This window comes from Polistes dominula, unplaced genomic scaffold (genome assembly GCF_049000335.1).
Source record: "Polistes dominula isolate Pdom_NZ unplaced genomic scaffold, Pdom_raw_medaka contig_31, whole genome shotgun sequence".
In the NCBI taxonomy this organism is placed as follows: Eukaryota; Metazoa; Arthropoda; class Insecta; order Hymenoptera; family Vespidae; genus Polistes; species Polistes dominula.
Genome location: NW_028300925.1, coordinates 5,289,663 through 5,311,696, shown reverse-complemented (window position 1 = coordinate 5,311,696; position 22,034 = coordinate 5,289,663). Strand labels below are relative to the sequence as shown.

The 22,034-nt window shown below is 30.9% G+C and overlaps 3 protein-coding genes across 10 annotated transcripts in view; 2 read left to right on the top strand and 1 right to left on the bottom strand.

Moving 5' to 3' along the window:
• The window catches only part of slo (calcium-activated potassium channel slo), an 85,905-nt gene extending 77,010 nt beyond the window's left edge, over positions 1–8,895 (top strand). For all 5 annotated transcript variants that reach the window (XM_089170929.1, XM_089170931.1, XM_089170932.1 and 2 more), the window contains one exon: positions 39–8,895. In XM_089170929.1, coding sequence (XP_089027055.1) covers positions 39–119 — 81 coding nt within the window. In that variant the 3' untranslated portion in view covers positions 120–8,895. The remainder of the gene's footprint in view (positions 1–38) is intronic.
• On the bottom strand, positions 2,677–10,883 carry LOC107073890 (uncharacterized). Its single transcript, XM_015334752.2, has 2 exons — positions 9,821–10,883; positions 2,677–9,743 (listed from the first exon to the last, which is right to left on the bottom strand). Exons 1-2 carry the CDS (start codon positions 10,669–10,671, stop codon positions 9,335–9,337), a joined length of 1,260 nt encoding a protein of 419 aa, XP_015190238.1. The 5' UTR covers positions 10,672–10,883; the 3' UTR covers positions 2,677–9,334.
• A 932-nt stretch (positions 10,884–11,815) lies between these two features.
• On the top strand, positions 11,816–21,911 carry Lsd-1 (lipid storage droplet-1). 4 transcript variants are annotated; one of them, XM_089170934.1, is made up of 12 exons: positions 11,816–12,140; positions 14,242–14,321; positions 15,033–15,689; positions 15,963–16,540; positions 17,339–17,414; positions 18,070–18,210; positions 18,487–18,672; positions 18,773–18,965; positions 19,123–19,292; positions 19,370–19,627; positions 20,085–20,193; positions 20,982–21,911. In XM_089170934.1, the coding sequence occupies exons 6-12, from the start codon at positions 18,082–18,084 to the stop codon at positions 21,431–21,433; spliced, it is 1,497 nt and encodes a 498-aa protein (XP_089027060.1). In that variant the 5' UTR covers positions 11,816–12,140; positions 14,242–14,321; positions 15,033–15,689; positions 15,963–16,540; positions 17,339–17,414; positions 18,070–18,081; the 3' UTR covers positions 21,434–21,911. The 4 variants fall into 4 exon arrangements, with proteins under 4 accessions (XP_089027060.1, XP_089027061.1, XP_089027059.1 ...); XM_089170933.1 differs by lacking the exon at positions 11,816–12,140 and adding an exon at positions 12,678–12,784; XM_089170936.1 differs by lacking the exon at positions 11,816–12,140 and adding an exon at positions 12,682–12,784 and having other exon boundaries at positions 20,085–20,189; positions 20,982–21,399.
• Positions 21,912–22,034: the final 123 nt, after the last annotated feature.

Sequence of the window (22,034 nt, the reverse complement as noted above, 5' to 3'; positions counted from 1 at the left end):
AATTAAGTAAGTAATTGAATTAAATAAAAACTTTTCAGGTTTTCGTGCTGATGCAGTTCGATCCAGGTCTAGAATACAGACCGAGCAGAGGTGCCCGTGGCAAAGATGACGCCTCCTGACTGTTGCTGTGTAGCGCCCTCACCGACGGACCTTATTCCTACATCTAATTCACGCGTCTAAGGTCATCATGCTGTCCATCATTCCTGAACTCATCCGGTCTTCTTCGTCGTTCGAGAAAGCAGATGAAATAATCACGCGTCCATCATCGAGCCTATGCGAGCCCCGTCCATTGAAAAAAAATACAAACGAGCAAATAAGAAAAACAAATTATACGAAGACGTCCGTTCTTCCTGTGCAAGTCAACAACGTCGTTATCAGGATTATCAGCCAGCCACGCGAATCCTTCCTTTTATTTCTGTTTATTTGTTTTATTATTTACGACCAATCTATGTATCGAATTTCATATTTCTCTCTTTTTATTATTCTCTCTCTCTTTCACTTTCTTTCTCTCTTTTTTTTTCTTACTTTTTTATTTTATCACAATTGTATTTCCTTCACAAAATTTCCAAGTAATCCTTTATTCTCGACAATAACAAATTTTGTGTACACCCAATCGCGTGAACGTGAAGACGAAAAAAGAACGAACGAGAGTTTGTAATATTTACGAAGGAGAAAGGATCGAGTGGATGGAAAAATGGTGGAGGAGTCTAAACTAGTGGGATGATAGGAAAATGAAATGGAAAAGATGAAGGGAAGAAGAAAAATAAAAAAAAAGAAGAATCGAGAGGAATGTTGGAAGTGGCATGGTGAAACATGGTCCGAGGGTAGCTACACGTGGTGCTCTCAAGAATCAAGAAGTTGTCTTATTCGCAGAAAGGACAACTACTTAAGAAAAAAAAAATAATAATAATAATAACGCAAAGGACTGATCGGCTTATCGCAGAGACAAAATGTGTGATCGAGTCACCCCCTCCCATTGCCCCTATACAATAATTAAAAAAGCTCGAGAGAGGAGCGTATATGTATAATAAAATTAAGGTGCAATCATGGCAAGGAAGCAAGCAAACAAACAACAACAACAAGAACAAAACAACGTGATAATGGAGAAGGTACAAAATAAAAAACAGGTGGGAGGATCGACGTTTCACCAACTCGCGGAGCCTTTTCCGTTAGCCAAACGTTACTGTTTGATAATTTGCAGTGATTAAACATAAAAAGAAAAAAAATAGAACAAAGAAGAGGAAGAAAACAAATTATTACAAACAAAAGGATAAAAAACAAAACAACGCAAGAGCGGATAAGAAATCAACGCCTCCGTGTGATTCATTCGAAGATTATCTAATAATTTATCGTAGAATTTAAAAAGAGACGAGAGATAAGAAATGGAGACAGAGTGAGAGAGAAAAAAAATAGTCGTGTTTCGTTTGTAAAATAAGAAAAAAAAGTCTTGAAGAGGAAAATGAAAAAAGTGAGAAGAAATAAGAAAAAGAATGGTGGAAAGACGAAGAAATGTTCAAAAGCAATTCGTCGAGATTAATTAAATGGAATTTAATTGTCCCACGTTCGCATCATCTCTTTCTTTTTCTCACCCTCACTTTTTTCTACTCTTTACTCACTTTTTTCTCTCTCTCTCTCTCTCTCTCTCTCTCTCTCTCTCTCCTTCTCTTTCTCTCGTCTCTAAACCTAACTCTTTTCGTACCTTGATGTAAAAAAGAGAAATTGCAAATGCTAGAAGAAGTGGAGACGTGAACAAAAGACAAATAGAATAAATAAGTAAAAGAGGCGAAAATATTATTAAAAAAAAAAAAAAAAAGAATAAAAACAATAAAAAAAAAACAAAAAAAAACAGGTATTATTATAAAAACAAAAAGACAAATGATTTAAATCGATAGAAAGTGCATCGAAGAAGAGGCCAAAAGAAAATGGAAACGAAATGAATGGAGGGGATGAAGGAATGAGAAGGGAAAAAGGATGAAAATAGGTGACAAAGATAAAATATGACAAAAATGTTACAAACATGAAAAAAAAAAGACAAAAATAACTGGAGGAAAAGAAAGAATGGGAGAGAGTACCAAAATGGCTGAGTACCAAGAAGACACAGCTAATGAGTGCGCGTAAAAAGAAGAGAATCTTCGTAATGTGTCCGGAACTCTACTACTACATACACCTAAAAACAAAACATAAAAAAATAATAAACAAAAAATGTTGTAACCTTTACCTCGTGTGTCTTGCTTTACACAACCAAATACGAAAGGAACAATACAAATTTTCAATCTCGAGCACTTTGTACAGGTTTTACACATACGCACGCACACGCACACCGTATCGGTGCAAATGAAGATAAGAAGATGAGAACATGAAGATAAAAATAAGAAAAAAAGAAGAAAAATAAGAAGAAGAAAAAGCGATAATTGATAAAGAACAAAATAAAAATAACAAAAAAATAATAATAATAATTGTAATAATAATAATAATTATTATAATAATAATATTAATAATAATAATAATGATAATATTAATAATATTAATATTAATAATAATATTAATAATAATAATAATAACAATAGTAATAATAATAATAATTAATAATAATAACAAAGAAGAAGAAGAAGAAATAAGAAGGGGAAAAAAAGAAGGGGAGCGTATATCTGTGTTTTTTGAAATAATTTTTTGTAAGTACGTACGTACGTATCGTGTAGCTTACCGGTTCTCTCTACGATGACTATCACGATCGCAAAACTTTGGGACGTCGAGGAGTAGCCCCGAAACCTCACCCCCTTTTCCTAACCCCATCCTTCATCTTAAACGGCGACATCGAACGTCGTCGAAAGATTTTAAAAGCCGTAAGCGTCGTTTGTGTATGTGTGTGTGTGTGTGTGTGTGTGTGTGTGTGTGTATGAGCGTGTGTTATCTTTTCTTGTATAAAAAAAGAAATGAAAAAGAAAGAAAAAGAACCCCGATCTGTACTCCCATTCGTTTCATTTGAAAGTTATCATTGTATGATAAAGGAACGTTTTGTGCGTGTGTATGTGTGTGTGTGTGCATAAATATACATATACATATATATATATATATATATACAGATACAGATACATTATATTATACACAGATGCAAGTATGGGTACATATACGTGCATATATGTACGTTTTCTTGCATACCTCGAAAAAAAAAAAAATTACAACAAATAATACGAAAATTGTTCAAAGTCACTCACATTTCCATTTTCGAGCTGTTTTGATCTACATTTTCACTGTCGTCTTCTTCTTTTCTCTTCGTAATTTTCATGTTCAATTTTCTTTTTCTCTTTCTCTCTCACTCTCTATTTCTCTCTATTTCTCTTTCACTCTATCCACCACTCTTTCTCTTTTTCTACCTGATAAAATATTTTCAATTTTTTTTTTGTATATATGTACGTATAAAAAGATACGAGGGTGTTGTTCATCCGTGAACGTCCCAAAGCCTAAATAAAAACACTTTATAAAGAAAGACGTAAAGATAAGCGAATGGGAAGGAAAAAAAATCTTTTACAATGGTACGAGTGTAAGAGAAAAAGGGAACATAGGAAAGTAAATGAGATTAAGTTATCGAGTTAAAAAATGAGAAAAATCATTTTGACACACACGTACTCACGTACACACACTCATACACAAAAATATGCGTGTACGTATAACGTGTACGTGTTAAATTAAGATATGATCGATTGTAAATCTAATGGAAATGTTTAAATAAGTTTAATGAAAAGAAATAAAAAGGAGAGAAAATTGCTTTGAACGAAGTCAATCACACGTTACGTACGTGCGCGCACACATCATACAGAGATAAAACAAATGTACACACATAAGAATTACACTTTTTCCAAGCAACGTGAAGTAAATCGATTATATATAGGTATTATATGCATTATATATATATATGTACACATAGCGCTCTCTCTTTTATATATTTTTGTGAAACTCACCTGTGTATAAAACAAAAGTAAAAAAAAGAAAAAACATATGGACGTACATATATATATACACATATGATGAAGGATAAAAATATACATACCTACATATAACGGATAAACTTGTGCACAGGTATTGTACTCTCTTTCTCATTCTCTCTTTCTCTTTCTCTCTCTCTCTCTCTCTCTATCTTTGTAATTCATTCATTTATTCATTCATTCTTTCATCCATCCATTCATCCAATCATTTTTTCAATCATGCATTCATTTGTAAGTTCGTCGTTCGTTCTTTCATTCATTAATACATTCTTTCGATCCTCGATAGTGCGTATATGGTACGTGTAAGATGCACGTACCATAACATACACACACATAGACGAAGAAGTAAAAGTAAAAAAAGGCTCAACACGTCTGTCTGTCGTGAAGCCGGATAACGACTAAAGCGACTAATCGTATTTCTTTTTCGTGTCCGCGTCGTGTATGCATGTATGTGTGTGCGTGAGTAGGTCCACGTGGCTTGAAAAACGAGGGTAAAAGCTAATGAAAATCGAAATATGACAAAGGAGAAGAGAATAAAAATAAGATAAATTGTTTATTTTCATTCACGAGCTAGTGAAAATTATTCTTTATTATTTTTTCTTTTTTTTTCAAAATTATTATTATTACTATATTCATCTACTTTATACCCTCGATTTTCTTGCCAATTAAGAAACAACAAATAGAACGTGCGCGTTAATTAGCCTAGCGCACAGAGAGCGATAAAAAAGAAAAGAAACCACTTAAAAAAAAAAAATAAAAAAAAAAAACTATTAATTACAACAACAAAAAACTTATACGAGTCGTAAAAATAAAGAACGAAGAAGATAAGAGGAGATGATGATGATGATGATGATGATGATGATGATGATGATGAAGAAGAAGAAACGGAGTATGTAATAAACAACAAAATAACAAAAAAAAAAAAAAGATAAAAGCTGAAGAAGAGACAACAAACTGCTGAACGAGGTAGATATTGATATAGACGTGTCCGTCGTGTCTCGTGTGTGTGTTTGTAATAATGTGATTACGAATAAAAAGAAAAAAAAAACAAATATATACAGAGATAAATAAAGAAGGGAGGAATGAACCGTATATATAAAAAAAAAAAGAAAAAAAAAAACAAAACAAAAATAATAAAAAAAAAAATAAAAAAATCATAATCGCCGCCGTTACCGCCGCCGCCGCTGCTGCCGCTGCTGCTGTCGCGCTATGCCGCTAATTAACTTGCTGTTTGGAGTACCTATTCACCTGCACTGTTCACTGCCATTGCAGTTCGTATTTTAAATTCGTTGTACATAAACGTTTCTGTGTGTACAAGTCGATTGCGAAGCTATAAAAAAAAAGGGTTTACGTCTCTCGGAGCTTGTGAAGAAGTTTAAACATTAATGATTATGATTGCGATTGATAACGATAATGACGATAACGATTGATGATTATGATAATTATAAAAACAAAAGAAAAACGAAAAAAAAGAAGAAGAAATAATAGGATGTACATACATATACATACATAAGAAATGTGCATAGGATCGATGGGCACCTGGCACGTTAAAGTGAAAATAAGAAGACACAAATGATCGCGTTAGAAAATTTTTGCAACAAAATTGTGTGTGTCATCTCTGTCTGTCAATCTGTACATATGTACGTTTGTCTGTCTGTTTGTCTGTCTGTTGTCTGTCTGTCTGTTTGTCTGTCCGTCTGTCTGCTTTTCTGTCTATCTCTTTCTTCTTGAAGGATCCTCTTTTAATTTATCCGGAAAGATCCTTTAATACGCGCGACAGGACGAGATAAAAATTGATAAAAATGGAAGAAAATAAACATCGTAGGTCCTTCTTTTTCGTTATTTCGAAAATCAAGACTTCGTTATTCTTGAATGACAATGATAGGTTGTTGATGATTATGGGATTTTGGGAAAATGGGAAGAACATTGTCACATATTATGATTTTTAATGAGAAAAATGTGAAAATTCAAAACGGACGAGTACGAAAGGAAGTGCCTCGTCGTTTATAAAAATATGTATATATATCTTGAGTTGATTCATAAATATATATAAGCGTTGGTTATAAATGTTAAATTGATTACGATAAAATAGTACTTATCTATGATTGAATGCATTGCAAATTAAACGTTCTTATTAAAAATATGGTTTATTCATAAATAAATGTCAATCCATTATAATAAACTCTTGACTTATTTATGAATTGACTTTAAATATAAAAGAGAGACTGAATTGTTTCTTTGTATTAAATTAAAACGTTATTAACTAAAGGATAAAGAATGAAAAGTCACTTGAAAATATCTTGCTTCCTGTATCTTGTTCTTACTTTTGTAAGAAATTTATCGTTGCATTGCTACTTTAAATATTATAATAAATTAGTTAATTAATTGAAGAACATATAAAATTTAAATATAATATATTTGAATGTTTAAAAAAGTCTTTCTTTTTCCAAAAAGAAGATAAAGAAATAAAATGAAAAAAAGTACCTAAAGCATTTCATAAAACGCAAATCTTATTTAACGAAAACCAGATTTCGATTCTCGTCCCGTCGCACGTAATACGCGAATAATAATAGGATATACTTATTCGTGTCACGTATAAAAGTATTGGTGGGTGGTCTTTCGTGTGTGTATCGTGACATTGTTCAAGGTTAAGAGACTCGAAGAAACAGAGATGATAAGAGAAGAAAGATCAAAATAAATAATTGAATAACAGAAAAAGAAGGATGATTAATAATAAATGAAAATAGTACGAAATATAGATTCGATAAAAAGGTATATTTGAAGTCAAAAAAAAGAAAAATAAGAAAATTATTACATCCCGACGAAGAGAAACAAACAAACATACGACAAAATAAGAAAATGAAGAAGAAAAAAAAACGAAAAAATAAAAAAAAAAAAACAAACCAAGAAAACTCGTTGGAGCCTTGCGTAGAGTCTCTCGCGTAAACGACGAATGGTCGACGATTTGCGTCCTGTCGCGACGAAGCTAAAAGAAGAGAATAGTAGCTTCGTTCGTGATCGATTTTTTATTAAATCGAGACACACAGTTCGATGTTCGTTCGCTTTTTCGATTAACAAAACGACTTTTTTATGCTTTCGTCGAGTTCCTTTTTCAAATCCAGGATGCGTACGCACAAAGCGGGAGAGAGAAAGAAGAATTTTTTTTTATAATCGTGATTGAATTCTACCAGCATATTTGTTCTCGATCTCCTTTAACGTCGACGTTTTATTTCTACTAATGAAAATTCATTTTTTATGTTTCCCAATAAATTCAATTAAATTACTTTTAGTTAGTTCCGCTTGTTATTAATACTTAAAATGTAATTGTTTTCATTTTTTTTTCTTTTTATTTTTTGTCAAAAATGAAAAGAGATTCTCGACAATTTGATTAAAAAATTAAAAAATAATAATAACATGGAAACGTCGACAATGATGGTAGATCGAGGAACAAATTTTCAAGAAGAGCGGCTAAGCGTCGGCCCTGGCTGGTTCCTCGCGAGGAAATAAAAAGCGTCGTGCACTCTCCTTAATAATTAAATCATGCACCGACTCGATCGATACATAACGTGTAATCTAATTCGCCTTGAGTTACACGCGGCGTATATTTTGTTGCGTGCATGTGGACCGTGTACGTGTATAAACGAAGTATAAATATTGATAAGTATATGCATATAAATAATAATTATAAGTATATATACATATATATATACATATATATATATATATATATATATATATATATATATATGTATATATATAGAATATAAAAATATAAATAATGTGTGTATATATTCGTATATAATGTGCGTGCGCATGACGTGTGTATGTATATGTGCGATTGTATTCTCGCGTTAATCCCTTTACCTTCGCCACGTCAAACGACACCTATGCGTTTGATTATGGCATGGAAAGAAATTGTATTATGATATAAAAAAAGAAAAGAAATTAAAGAAATAGAATTATAAAAAGAGAGAGAAATAGAAAGAGAATAATATTTCAAAAATTGCTCGGTGTTTGCGTGAAGAACATTCGATGAGGATTTCTATGGCCTGCGTAATTAATAAATGAATTAATTTACGACGATAAAAGTCCTCGTGGATGATTAAACATAATAATTTCTAATCGTGAAGTTATATATATATACTTGTGTGTACTTTATTATTGACGCACTCTTATTCTTCCATGCCACGAAATAACGCACGGGTAGTAACGTTTTTGAAGTGATTTAGATAAAGGGATCACCCTTGTGTGTGACGAAGGCTTACGTAACAAAAAAATAAATTAAAATTAAAAATTTAACAAAAAGACAAAAAAAAATGAGAGAAAGGATAAAGAAGACGAAGATGAAGATGAAGATGAAAGCGAAAATGCAAAAAAAATAAAATAAAATAAAAATAAAGAGGAAGACGAAGAGGTAAATAAAAGTGGAAAATCTTTATGGACATAGGATCGAAAAGATTTCGACATGTGTATGTATATGTGTATGTGTATAATGTATGCACATACATATGTATGTATATAAATATATATATAAAAGGATTACGTTTGTGTACGAAGGGAAGAAGGGATTCAGGCGCGCCGAATGTGTACGCCCACCTTCGATGCCTCATTGAACCTCATCTAATGCTTTTTTATCTGTACATTTACAATTTGTGTACCAATGAGGAACGTTGTTTAATCATGTTGTTGATGTTATTGTTAAAGAATGAGATTCAATATTGTACATAACTATATATTCATTATAATTGACGATATAAATAATTATATACATAAAAGGTATGAAATTACAAGAGTCCCATTATGCCTCACGTTTCGGTGTGCGATATTCACATCAGAGTTTGTAATAAAATAGAACGGATGCCCTATTTCGAGCGTGTCCCGATTAGGGTAATACCGTTCACACGATCGATAAGATTGTTATTATTTTTGAACGTTTCTATACCATCATCGAATTTTAATATCATTTTTATTTTAAATAATATTCGAATATATAATCCTTCCTCATTTAAAAATATTTCTTTGCAGAATACTTAAAGGATATTTCTATCGAGATTCATTCATAATTCTATTTCAAGGTGGGTATAATATATTAATGAAGAAATTTAAAAATAAAATAAGGTACTAGTTTCTTTTGCAAATTTATTTGCAGCTAACATTACTAATACTTTTTTATTCAATCAATCGAATTGACATATCCGAGATCGAAAACTTAAATTATTATTTGTAAAATTTTTGTATTTTTAACAATATTCAAAATATTGCAAATATACGAATCATTTCGAAGAGAAATTCGATATTAAACTACAGGGAAATACGACAGGTCGAACTTTTGGTGAAAGAAAAAGAAAAATTTAGTCGATCAAATGATCATGTAACTCAAGCAAACCTTCGAGCATCCTGGCTCGATATCTCGGAACATTCTCGAATTGTCCACAAATAAGTGGAGTTCTATCGACGTAGAGAACACTTTCGAGAAGTTCCGGCTCCTCGCTGAAGTACTTGCTTGCAGCGCCAGGATCCAAAAGCATGATCGGAGTATTCAAAACACCATGAGTAATACACATAGTACGTAAATCTTCGATGGACGATATAAATTCGGACCAGGGAAAGATCGTTGATATGTTTAAATCTGCTTCTTTCAAGGCCTCTGTCATTGAATCATAATAAATTTTCAACAAGGTCTCGCCATGTTTTTCTCGTAATTCTCGACTAGTCGTAAATTGGAAAAAGCATAGAATATCATGTGCTGGTGGGTTGTACCTAAAGATTTAAAATAATATTACATAAGACATTTGTTAATATGAGAAAATCTGAAAAAAATGATTTATTAATCTCACCTGGCTAATTGAAAATCTATCAAACAACACTCGATCGGTTTTTTATCTTTGTCATATTTAAATAAAATATTATTCGTCCATAAATCACCATGACACAAAACGTTCTTGTGCTTAGACGAGGGTGATAATTTGTCCATGTGACTTACGGATAAATCCATGACTTTTCCTTTAAATACTTCTTTCTGATTATCATTAAGATTTGGTAAAATTCCAATCATAGAAACCGTTCCCTTAACAGCTGCATCGAACATGGCTTTGCTTCTACCGTCTTTTAGAGACCAAAGTGTTTCTTGCATGCAATGAGAGAATTCGTCGTGTAGATTTCTTTTATACTGTTCCTCGAAGATAAACGATTTCGCATGAAACCTGGCAAGTGTTTTCATCAACACCTGACAATGTTCAAAATCAAATGTTTCAAACTTATCTGTCATGACGAATCCTCTATGTGCCATATCTTCCAACACAATAACGTCATCCTCCAAACCCAAGAAACACTCTGGTATATACCTTTGTTCGGTACCATCCAAAACTTCAGGAAAAACTCTGGTATAAAGTTCTACCTCTTTCTTGAAGGTACCATATTGTTGAATGAACTCATATTGAGGACTACTGGTAGGTGGTGGTATTTTTGTGAAAAAATTCAAATCTTTTGTTTCCAACGGTGTCATCGGTCGTGCGACCTTAGCCTTGAGTTTAAAATATTGACCCATGTAACCATTAACACCATCTATAGGCACTAATTCATAATCGATCAAAGAAAAATCTTCCATACAATCTCGATGAAGTTTCTTTCTTATGACTTCAAAACATTCTTCGTCTTTTAAAATTCTTTGACTTTCTAATTCACGCATTTCTATCTTAAAAATTTGTTATTTGTTATTTTGGAAAATATTAGAATTACAAAAAAGTAACCAAAAATAATCACGAAATAACTTGATCGAGTATATAACACGTCTTTTAAAAATATTTCAAATAATTAACTTTGAAAACGAACGATATTCCAATAAACGCAGGCGAACGTTCACTTTGACCCGAACGACGCCTACGAAAGAATACGTTGGCCCGTTCAAGATCAAGATACCTTTATATGCCTATTCTCATAATCACGTGAGCAACCGAGACGATAAATAATAACTCGTGCACGTGTTAAGTTATTTCCTCCTTATTGCCACTGATTGAAGTTAATATTAGAAGACGTTGCACGAGACACGTCCTGCATAACCCATGTAAAACGTGATGTGTCTTAATAGTCAACGAATCGTAGCGTGCTTGAACAAAAGATCAATAGTAGAATGTGAAAGTATTAACAAAAAACAAAGTATACTTTTCTCAAATATTATTTTTCTCATTAAAACTATGTTTAACGAGCAATAACTCAAATTAGTATAAATTTTAGTTAATGACTTTTAACTGAATATAAACGAAATATACTTTTCTGACACCAAAATTAATCTTTTCAAATATTTACAAGCACTAAAGAACAATTGTTTGACATTTATATCCTAAATAGTTTCTTAAATCCTATAAAATAAAAAAAATTTACGTTTACAGTTTTATGTTTCATTTATTACATTCGTTTTATTCGTGTTACATAATTCTGTTTATTACGTTTCAGAACATATTTCTTGATAACGAAACAAATAATTGTGGCATAATTTTAATAATAATTTTATTTTATTATTACTTCAGTAACGTCGTAGTCGTAGTCGTCGTCGTCGTCGTTATCGTCGTTGATGATATTCGCGTGCTGATGTAAAACGGGTTGCAGTCTAATTTGGGTCACTCAAAATATATATAAATTATTCTTTATTAATTAATTGTGGAGATCAATGAATAAGAGATAGTAGATCGATGATATGATCAGTTGTTTTCAATCGTACAAAGCATTAACAAAAGTGACAAACGTTTAAAAGCAAAATTGAATGAATGACACGAAGAAATATCGTTCAGTCATCGTCTTCCTTTTTTACGTCTTACAATCCACGCAACCCCATTCGTGATTTATTTTTAGATAATATAGAAGATCGTTTATTAACGTTGTTAACGTCGATAAAGTTAAACATGGGCAGAGTTAAAAGATCGTGTGATCTATCAACTAGATCATTTATGGATATAAAAACAGATTAAGATGGGAATTGATATTAAAAAAAAAAAGATATCTACAAAAGTGACAACCGAGTTTGATCATCATCGATCATTCTTCTTAAATGTCAAGTTATGTTAAAAAGAAAAAAGAAAAGAAAAAATCAACATAATGCGAATACGCATAAAATAGGAAAATTTTCAAGGATACCAAAGGAACCTAACTTGAAGAAAAAAGGTCAAATTAATAGAGAACATTTCTATCTAGAGATTTATCACTGTATTCTAACTAACAAAGAGTAACTAGCAATGTCAAACGAAAAATTGCTGATATTCATCCAGTAAGAAAATTAGAAGCTGACTTTTCAATGAAGGAAAATTGTGATAAAATTTAATAAGATTTTTTTAATCGATCTTTATTCAAACATTATTTGCAAATAAAATATTCGCAAAAAAAAAATAATTCTTTTTCTCTTTCTTTTTTTTCAAGAACTAAATAGGAGATGACATACATTCGATAAATCGCATTGATCTATATTCTATTTAATTGTCGACTCAAAGACGCAAAAACGTTTTTAAAAGAAATGTCAAACGCGTTAACATTACTTTACGTACATATTTATATATATATGTGGGTTTCTTATATATATATATATATATATAACTTTGAAACATATACGATTATTATCTTCTCAATATACTCATGCGTATATGTATATACATGTACTATATAACCATAGATTAAACTGAATTGATTTGGATAGTAATATCTAATAATACATATCTTCATTTTCTCTAACACGTTTGTCATGCGTGTTGCAAGATGCTTGTTGTTTCCGTTGCATTTCAATGAAGAATTCTAATATCAGCTGTGATTGACAGGTATTGATATTAAAAGAATTAATCATTCGTATATAGTGAGTACTAAGAGGATTCGTACTCCTACTGTCAATTTAAAATAATCAATATTTTTTATAATACAATATCTCAAAATTCTTATGCAAAAAATTATTAAAACTTAAAAAATAATCATCAATCGACCAATCGCGTCCACTGCTGGACATAGATCTCCCGCTAAAGGAGACTATCTAAAAAATAATAATTAAACTTAAATAATCAAGTACTATTTACAAAAATAATCATTGCATTTTATTTCCATTTATCATTACAATTATCTTACACATATGCTGATATTCGTGTGAGATAACACAATTTTTGATCATTTAAGTAAAATTATGTATCTCAAACAATAAAATATTCCCAGAAATAAAATTTATATCATATTTTTGAAGCTTTGCATTACAAGCAAATTTACAGTAGGGGTAGTTATGGATACTTCTGTGACTCTCTCACTGTATATTATATTATTCTGAATATTTGGAAATCATTGTAAACGATCAATTACATAATTCTTAATCACGCATGTATTCTCGATTAAAATTTTTTTTAAAAGTTCACATAAACCTAAGACGCATCACACGTAAAAAAAAAAACAAATTATCATGTTTTTTCTCTCTTTTATTTGTACTGAGTTTAATAAAAGCTTATTAATATCGATGATTTGAATTAACCATTGATATCGATAATCAACAAGTTTATTAACATTATCATTAGCATATTTTCTTTGGTAGGAAAGTTTATGCTTCTATTAACTTGAATAGAAAAATGTATTACGCGAACTTGATTTATTCTTTATAAAATATATATATATATATATATATATATATATATATATATATCAGATTTTACAATATTCTTGTAAACACATAATTAAAATGTTTAGTAATTTGACTAAAATAAAATTCACATACGCGTGTCGCTGATTAATATTAACGAATATCATTGTAAACATACTTATCTAATCTAAATAATTAATCTAACATGATTAAATCTAATAGATTAAAAATTAATCTAATTATGAATATATTACAATACTAAACGATGAACATTAATACAACTTAACATAATTATTTTCCAAATGGACCAAGTCGCGTTATGACTCATTTTGCAAAAATAAAATTTTGTTTTTCAAATGATCATCGACGTTACGTATAAAAACGATATAAAATTTCGTTACGATCAAGTAGAGACAACAGATATAAAAGTGGACCTAGGTATCAGAAAAAAAAAATAGAAGATAGAAAAAATTTATGAAAAAAGAGAAGTGATTTTTTCGAAGAACGAATTTTTTTCACAGCACAGAAACAAACTAAGTACGAAAATGAATAAAAATGAAGACAAGAAGAAAGAAGAGAAGCCATTGGTGCATCTTTCTCACCCTCACTCTTTCTCTTTCTCACTTTCTATCTATTTTCTTTCTCTTTTTTTTTGTTGCACAGTACATGCAAGACCTCGATGCGAGACAATCGGATCTGATGGAAATGTAGAGACCTGAGAAATCGCCTTAAAATGAATAAGTGTGAGTATATCGTTTATAAACTTATACAGTTATAAATAAACCTACACATATAAGCATTGATCTCCCTTTAATTTACACATTAACTGTCATTCATTCAAACCCGAACGCAAAAACTTTGAACTTTGAACATAATTGCGATTGTCTGTCAGAGATAATTTCGATTTTTTTGATCATAGTTTCTTTTCCTGAATTAGAGAGAAAAATCTTAGAAGAGAATGATAATGATAGGAGGAGGAGGAAGAATAATCAAAACTAGACGTTCGAGTTCATTAAGAAAAATTTTTTTAAAGAAAGAGAAACTTTTATGCCGAAAAAAAATCTATTGATTTGTATAGAACTAGACAAAGTATTCCAATTATCTGATCGATAATTTGACGATTTTTTATAGACTTATTTACTATCGGAGATTCCTAATTAGCGAAGATGACAACAAACGTCAACTCGGTTCCATAGATCGATGTATCGAAGTCTAACATGTAATCTACAACTGAATTTTTTTCCTTTTTTTCTTTTCCGTGTAATCTAAATAAAAATACACGAAGAATTTATTATGTACATGATTATGTAATTATTTTCATTTTTATTTTTATTCTATTTCGTTTCTTTTTTTTCAATCGAGAAAAACCCGAGGTTCAATTAAAAATTTATACTATTCTATAAAATTTTCCAAAACATCTAAAATTTTGTTTTAACTTAAAATGTTCTTTATAGGGTCTTGAAATATTGTGGAAAAAAATTTCATGGAAATGATATTCACAAGAATGTGCAATGATTAGCCAAATATTTTCAAGCATCAGTTGTTTGTGAAAAGAAAAAAATATTAAAGACATCGGATGAAAGGGAAAATTAATCGGAAAGCTTGTAGATGAACTTTCGATTTACTACGGACTAGTCAGCCAATTTTGTAATCATGATTCTATCGAAAAAAAAATGAAAAACGAAATCTGGACGACATTGAACCATAAGCTATCGACTGATGATAAGCCGTAGCAAGAGAATTATTCGTGGTGTTTGTAACAAAAAGAGAAAACCATTAATACCTTGCACAAATATTTGCATAAACTAGCTCTCTCTCACGGGATATTTTCAATGTAATCAAATCGATTTACGAAGGAATTGAGTAAAAACGATCTCTTTAATAACTGCATAGAGGTTTGTATCTATAATGATGGATGGACTAGATACTGGGTACAGCGATTGATTAAGATTATTGCAATTACTGTGCGTAAACTGATGCGCGATGTATCTATTGACTATTCGGAACGATCACTCACTGAAAATAATAAAAATGACTCGGTTGTCATAGAAATCAACCAGATAAGAAATATCGAAAACCAATTTGTATGGTTCAAACATCGTAGACTAGAGGTAAATCAAAAATTTCATGAAATAATTCTATGTGAAACTTTAAACACTTATATATGAAAATTACATTTTTTTTAAATTGTCGAAGTGTTCATGACCACAACTTATGATCAAAATTTATCCAGAACCCGTATAATTACTTACAATATAATACTTATCGAAAAATGATAACTATCAATTCTATGGTGCACCATTTTCACAAAAAACAGTATTTTTTTAAATATCTTAATATAATTTATTGTAAAACTGAAAAATATATATAGATTTATTTTCTAGATCAAAAATTTGAGAAGAAATCTAACCGGCAGTATTGCTCTACTTTACACTAAGCTCTAACACTGCCATTTTGTTACAACTTGCAATGAAGAAATTTTTGAATGTTGTTGAAAATGTGTGTGAAAAAGTCCTGTAAACGAATGTTGTCTTACAGTTACCATATTCCAATAAAAAAAATTCTTAAAAATAAGCTATATTTTTTGTAACACTAAAGTGACATTATCTTTTTAAGCGATTTTATCTTCGTCATCAGACAAAATGCAACAAAAATGATGGGTGTGGGAAGAAAAAAAGGGAGGAAAGAAAAGAAAGATTAAAAAAAATAAATAGCAAAAAGAGAAAAGAATAATTTTTTCTCAATACGCCTTTACTGTTGCCATTCTGCCGGGCTGTATATAATCGGTAATGTGTCATAGGTCAAACATAAGAGATAACATTTCACAGTTCTCGATGTGCAGTCAGAGACGCGTTCTCAAACGAAACACGGGACTTACCACCATTCTGTGTCAATCGTGTTGTCAAATCCAAACTGGCGACGCGTGATCGCCTAAGTTTGTATCGTCGACAAAAATATCAAGGTACGTACAAATCACTATAATTGTTCGATACTCTTTAGGTAGAGTAGGAGGATCCATCATTTCATATGTATAATCATAATCGTTCACACCGAGTGTATGAGAAAAAATATGTTTATACATACGTGATATAATAAAAGTAAGATAAACAAAATTAGATAAATAAATCTATAAATATTATTAGACATTAATACTGATTGATCGTTAAAGATGATAGCGGATAACAAGTGTTTATGTACAAGATTTTCGATAAATGAAAAATGTTCAAAATCTTTATCTCATTTTAAAAAACATTTGCTGACTCTTAAAACGCGATTATTTTTATTTGTCATGATCATTTTCTTAAAGGTAAATTTAAAGTCAAATAATGAGAAACAAAAGAAAAGATAATTTGACAATAATTAGAATTATTGAGTGGTTCGTTATTGAAAAATAATAATACCGTTCGTTCAAACTCAGGAGATGTTCGAACACGATATTTATCTATTTATATACATAGATAAATATATATATACATATGCGTGCTTCGTTCAGTCAGCCCACTCTCGTTCTTTCTTTCTCTTCTCTTTCTCTTATTTTCCTTTAAATTATCTTGCCCGTCTTATTCTTAATTGCTTTCTCATTCGTTCTTACTTTCCCGTGTTATCTGCTACATGTTATTATTATTTTCTCGTACTTGTGTGCCATCCGGCGAAATAATGCTAACTTTTAATCGTTAATTAAAGCGACGCTCATTTCGATCAACGATTCTTTCAATGTATCTTCTTTTTTTCTCTCTGTTTTTTTCTTTTTTATCTGCAGAAAATATCCAAAGAGAAGAAATCAATCGAACGAATGAAACAAGATATTCTTGCATCTAATTCGAGATCACACATATGTAAGTTTATTTAAAAGAAAAAAAATAAACATAATTAATAAATATATGTTTAATATAATTGTTATACGTAATATATAAATTTAATATAATTGTGCAAAAGTTTTAGTTAAAACGGAAAATCATCGCTTCATTCTACAAAAGGTTAAAACGATTTCGATAATCTTGGATAAATCCGATAAGACATTCGGGTCTCTTGATCATGACTTAAAAATAATCATAAAACGAAGTCTTTGTCTCTCTTTTTTTCTCTGTCTTACAGTAATTGAATAAAAAATTTTAAAAACATAAATAAAATGATATTAAAAATCGTATATTTCTCATAGAACTGATCTTTCGTTTCGTTTGACTTTTATAATTGTCATGAACCACAATAACGACGATGTTACTAATCGATAAAACAGGAAAGAGGAATGTCATTGCTCTTTGTCGTGTGATGTGGTATCTTGTCGTTTCTGTTTGTTTTCTTTCGTTTCTTTCTTTCTCTTTCAAAACCCAATTTCTCTTTCAATATGACGTTGTTCAAATTTCATGATATGTATCCATGTACACACGTATAAGTAAATAAAATATTCCATATCCCATCTAAGAGGCAGAAGAACGTTCGATCTTATTATTTTGCAAAAATATATTTTTGTTTATTTTTATTTTCTTTTAGCGACGGTCAAAGATGGCACCAAGTAATAAAGTACAGATTAATTCGGATCCAGTGCAATTTGAATCAATCACGAAACTATCGAATCTGCCAATCGTCGAAAGTGGCATACACATCGCTGGACATGTTTACAAAAGGATAAAGGTATCATCGGCTTATCTTTCCTCCTTTGATTGGTAATAACTTCATTTTCGAAAAGTTTCGAGCGATTATCGATTACGAAAGTTGTTTCTTCTTTACTTTTTATAGATAATTAATCATTTTTGTTTAACCTTTTTCTAATTTCGAATCACTTGTAATCATCACTCGACTTCACTTCTTCTTATTTGTTTTTTTTTTTTTTTTTTTTTAATAATCTTAATTCTAAGAAATTTCTTTAATCGCAACAGAGTAAAAATATGAAAAATAAATTGTATTTAGAGTGCGAATGTTTTGATGAATTGGAGTCTCGACGCAGCTGAAACATCACTTGCACTGGCAGCTGCTTCGGCTAAACCAGCGATCTGTACTTTCAATGGACCAATCACTACCATTGATCAATTGCTATGTAAAGGAATCGATATAGTTGAGCAGAGAGTACCAGCAGTACATATTCCTCCTCAACATGTAATTAATTACTGATTTTTTTTTTCTAAGATTCGTTTCTTTTTAAATGGCGATGCATATTTAATGGAATAATTTGTTACATTTCTTTTTGAAATTATAGATGTATTGGTATACTCGAGACTATGTGTCAAATAAAATTTTGAGGCCAGTTCTGCTGCGTGCTGGTACTGTGAAGCAAATTGGTAGTCACGCTGCCAGTATTGCAGTCGACACATTGGACAGTGCTCTAACTATGGCAGATCAATACGTTGATCATTATTTACCTGATGATACAGCTGATAAAACAGTTGATGGTATTATTTATTTTTATCGTAAATGTATTATTTAAACTCTCTTCAATATATTTCTAATTCTTTTTGAGCAAATTTATAACAATTTACAATTACAATAACAACAAATAAAACAATTAGAAAACCATTAAATATATATATATTTATATATTTATAATAGAGGTTGATTCAAAGAAAGCTGTTAGCAAAACAACTCGTACTATTCAACACGGTGCAAGATTTTCAAGAAAATTACAAAGAAGATTAACACGTCGTACGTTGGCTGAGGCACGAGCTCTCAAAGAACAAGGCACCGAATGCATTCACGTGTTTCTTTACGTAATTGAATTGGTAAGTACTAATCTCTTTGTGTAAAATGATAAATAACATTTTAATTAAAATCCAAATAATTCATTTCTCTTTGTTAGATCGCAAAGGATCCTAAATTAGCGTTGCAAAAAGCTAAAGAGTTATGGGCTTCATTGAGCCTACCCGAACCCGAGAATCAAGCACGTCCCACAAATTTGGAACAATTTTTCGTCTTATTAACAAGAGAATCAGCAAGACGCATAGTTCATCTCGTTAATGGTGCAGCATCCTTAGCTGCAAGAACGCCACGGAGGATTGGCAAACTCCTTATCAGGATTTCCCGACGTTTACTGACGTTAACGGATGCCACTTTGAAGGTCGAATCATCGAATTCTAGATTGAAAATTGGCCGATCAAAAAAGTGGTTTAATATCGATCTGACATCTCTTTCCTTTTATGTTTTTTATTTCATCGATTGTAGTATAGTTCATATCAAATCTTACATAACATATGCGATATTTTACAGTTATAGTTTAGAATCGAATTTCGACGAGAAAAAAAGAAATAATACGGATGATAATATTGATTCGTAAGTCAATGATATTGAAGTATTTCTTTTTTTCTCGAAAGAAAAAAAAGAAGAAATTCAGATCGATCCGAAACCACCTTAACGGATTACAATACATACACATCATATATAATTTGAACACGTTATGTATTATTATATATATATATATATATATAGAAAATATAAAAAAAAGATAGTCTCTCGATAAATAATAATGTTACAAAATGAAATAGAGAATTGGCAAAGGATTTGATTTTGATGCGTAGGCGGCATCGATTATCGGGACAGAAGAGACGACGCAGACGCAACAGATGTCCATGATACTTCGTTCGGTGGTACGGAAGCTTGGAACAAACACCAATAGGTTACTGGTGCGTAAGTACTCAGTGCGACGTCGACGACGAAGACGAGGGCGACGACGGGCTCCTCGACGTCGTCTTTGCTCGAGAACAGTCCGTCGTTGTTCGAACGAATCTTTCAAATGATCTAACATTATTGCTTTTTATCATTTTTACCTTCCTTTTCTTTCTTTTGTCATCCTTGATCACTTTATCGAGACCAAAGATATTGAACGAGGATGCAATTAATATGTAAAGAAAGGAAGATAATTATCGGCACGGTTCTTTCAACGATAATTGTTTTTAATTTTCATTTTTTTTTTTTATATTCTTCTACAAAAATTTATTATAATTACAATTATTACAATTTATATATATACATATATATATATCTATATATATACATAGATAGATAATATCGCTTTTTTGTTAACGCTATATCTTCTTTTAATTTTTCATTGAAATAAATAATCGGACAGTAATACCTTGTTGCAATCTTTCCCATCTCAACGCGTAAAATCTGAAAGAATGAAGATATAAAATTGAAAGAAATTAAAAAAAAATAAAAGGAAAAAACGTGCCGTGACGATGATGATTTTCTTTTGACATTTTTGATCTCATTGTAAAAAAAACTATTTTTTTTTTTTCATTGATATTATCATCAGAGTTTTTTGAGTTTAATGAAATATCTTGAATATATTAATTATATGAACGAAAACGCGCGATTATTAGATATCTCTTCTTCTCTCATTAAAAACAATCAGGTCATATTAATTCTGGAAAAAAAAGCATCGGCTCACTTATTCCCGAGCGATATTTCTTCAGGAACTGCTAGCCGCACTACTTGCATATCCTCCGAGCATGAAGGATGCAACGACTGCAACAACGACAGTGTCAAAAAAAACGACGGGAACAGGAACAAGGACAGGAACAGAAAATCCAACAACATCCACAGGAACGACAATGACGAATACATCGTCAAAGTCGAATCGAGTACAAGATCCTCAACGGAACCACAGCAACCACACGTCGATGACTTCCGATGCACCGGTAAACGGCATCGAGTAACCAAGCAGAACCCGGAAACTGTCTCAAGCGGGTTTCTTCCCCCCTCGGGGAACGAAAAGCTTCTCGATTACCATCCAAGGTCAACGGCACATAGAAATATTATTTCTACTACTACTTCTTCTACACCATCATCATCATCATCGTCATCATCATCATTGTCATGTTCTTCTACTTCTTCGCGTAAACGTGTAACCAACAAACGTTCCTAACAGATAACGTATAAACAAATGGAGATAAAAAATAAGAAGTAGAATGGTTTTACTTAAAATTAGTCGAGAAAATGTGTCTAGGACAAAAATCATCATTCTTATTAACTCCTTCCCTATTATAAAACTAAATTACATCCATAACACTTAGAGAAAATAAGAAAAGAAAAGTGTGTTATCAAAAATATCATAGATATCAGCACGATCGAAATTTTACTTTTCTTCTCTTTCTCATTTTCTTTTCATTTTAATGCTGATTTACTTTTTGTTTTTCTTCTTTTCATATACATATATCTAAATACATAATCCATAATGATTCGGGGTAATAAGATTAGGAGTTTAGAACGAGGAAAAATCATCTCACCGTTTTTAACGATAATCGTAAGTATAAGTGTCGAATAATTAGTTACCTGTATTGGTTTCCTACTGTAATTTGATGTTATTATTATTGGTGAAAAAATAAATGTATCTATAAAGTTAACGAATCATCGTTGAAAAAAAAGTTTGTTTTTAAAATTATTTTAAATTATACTTATGTCTCTTTAAAATCGAATTCAAAATTGTTTACGCGCGAATCGAACTTCAGTCGCCGTGCATACTGCGC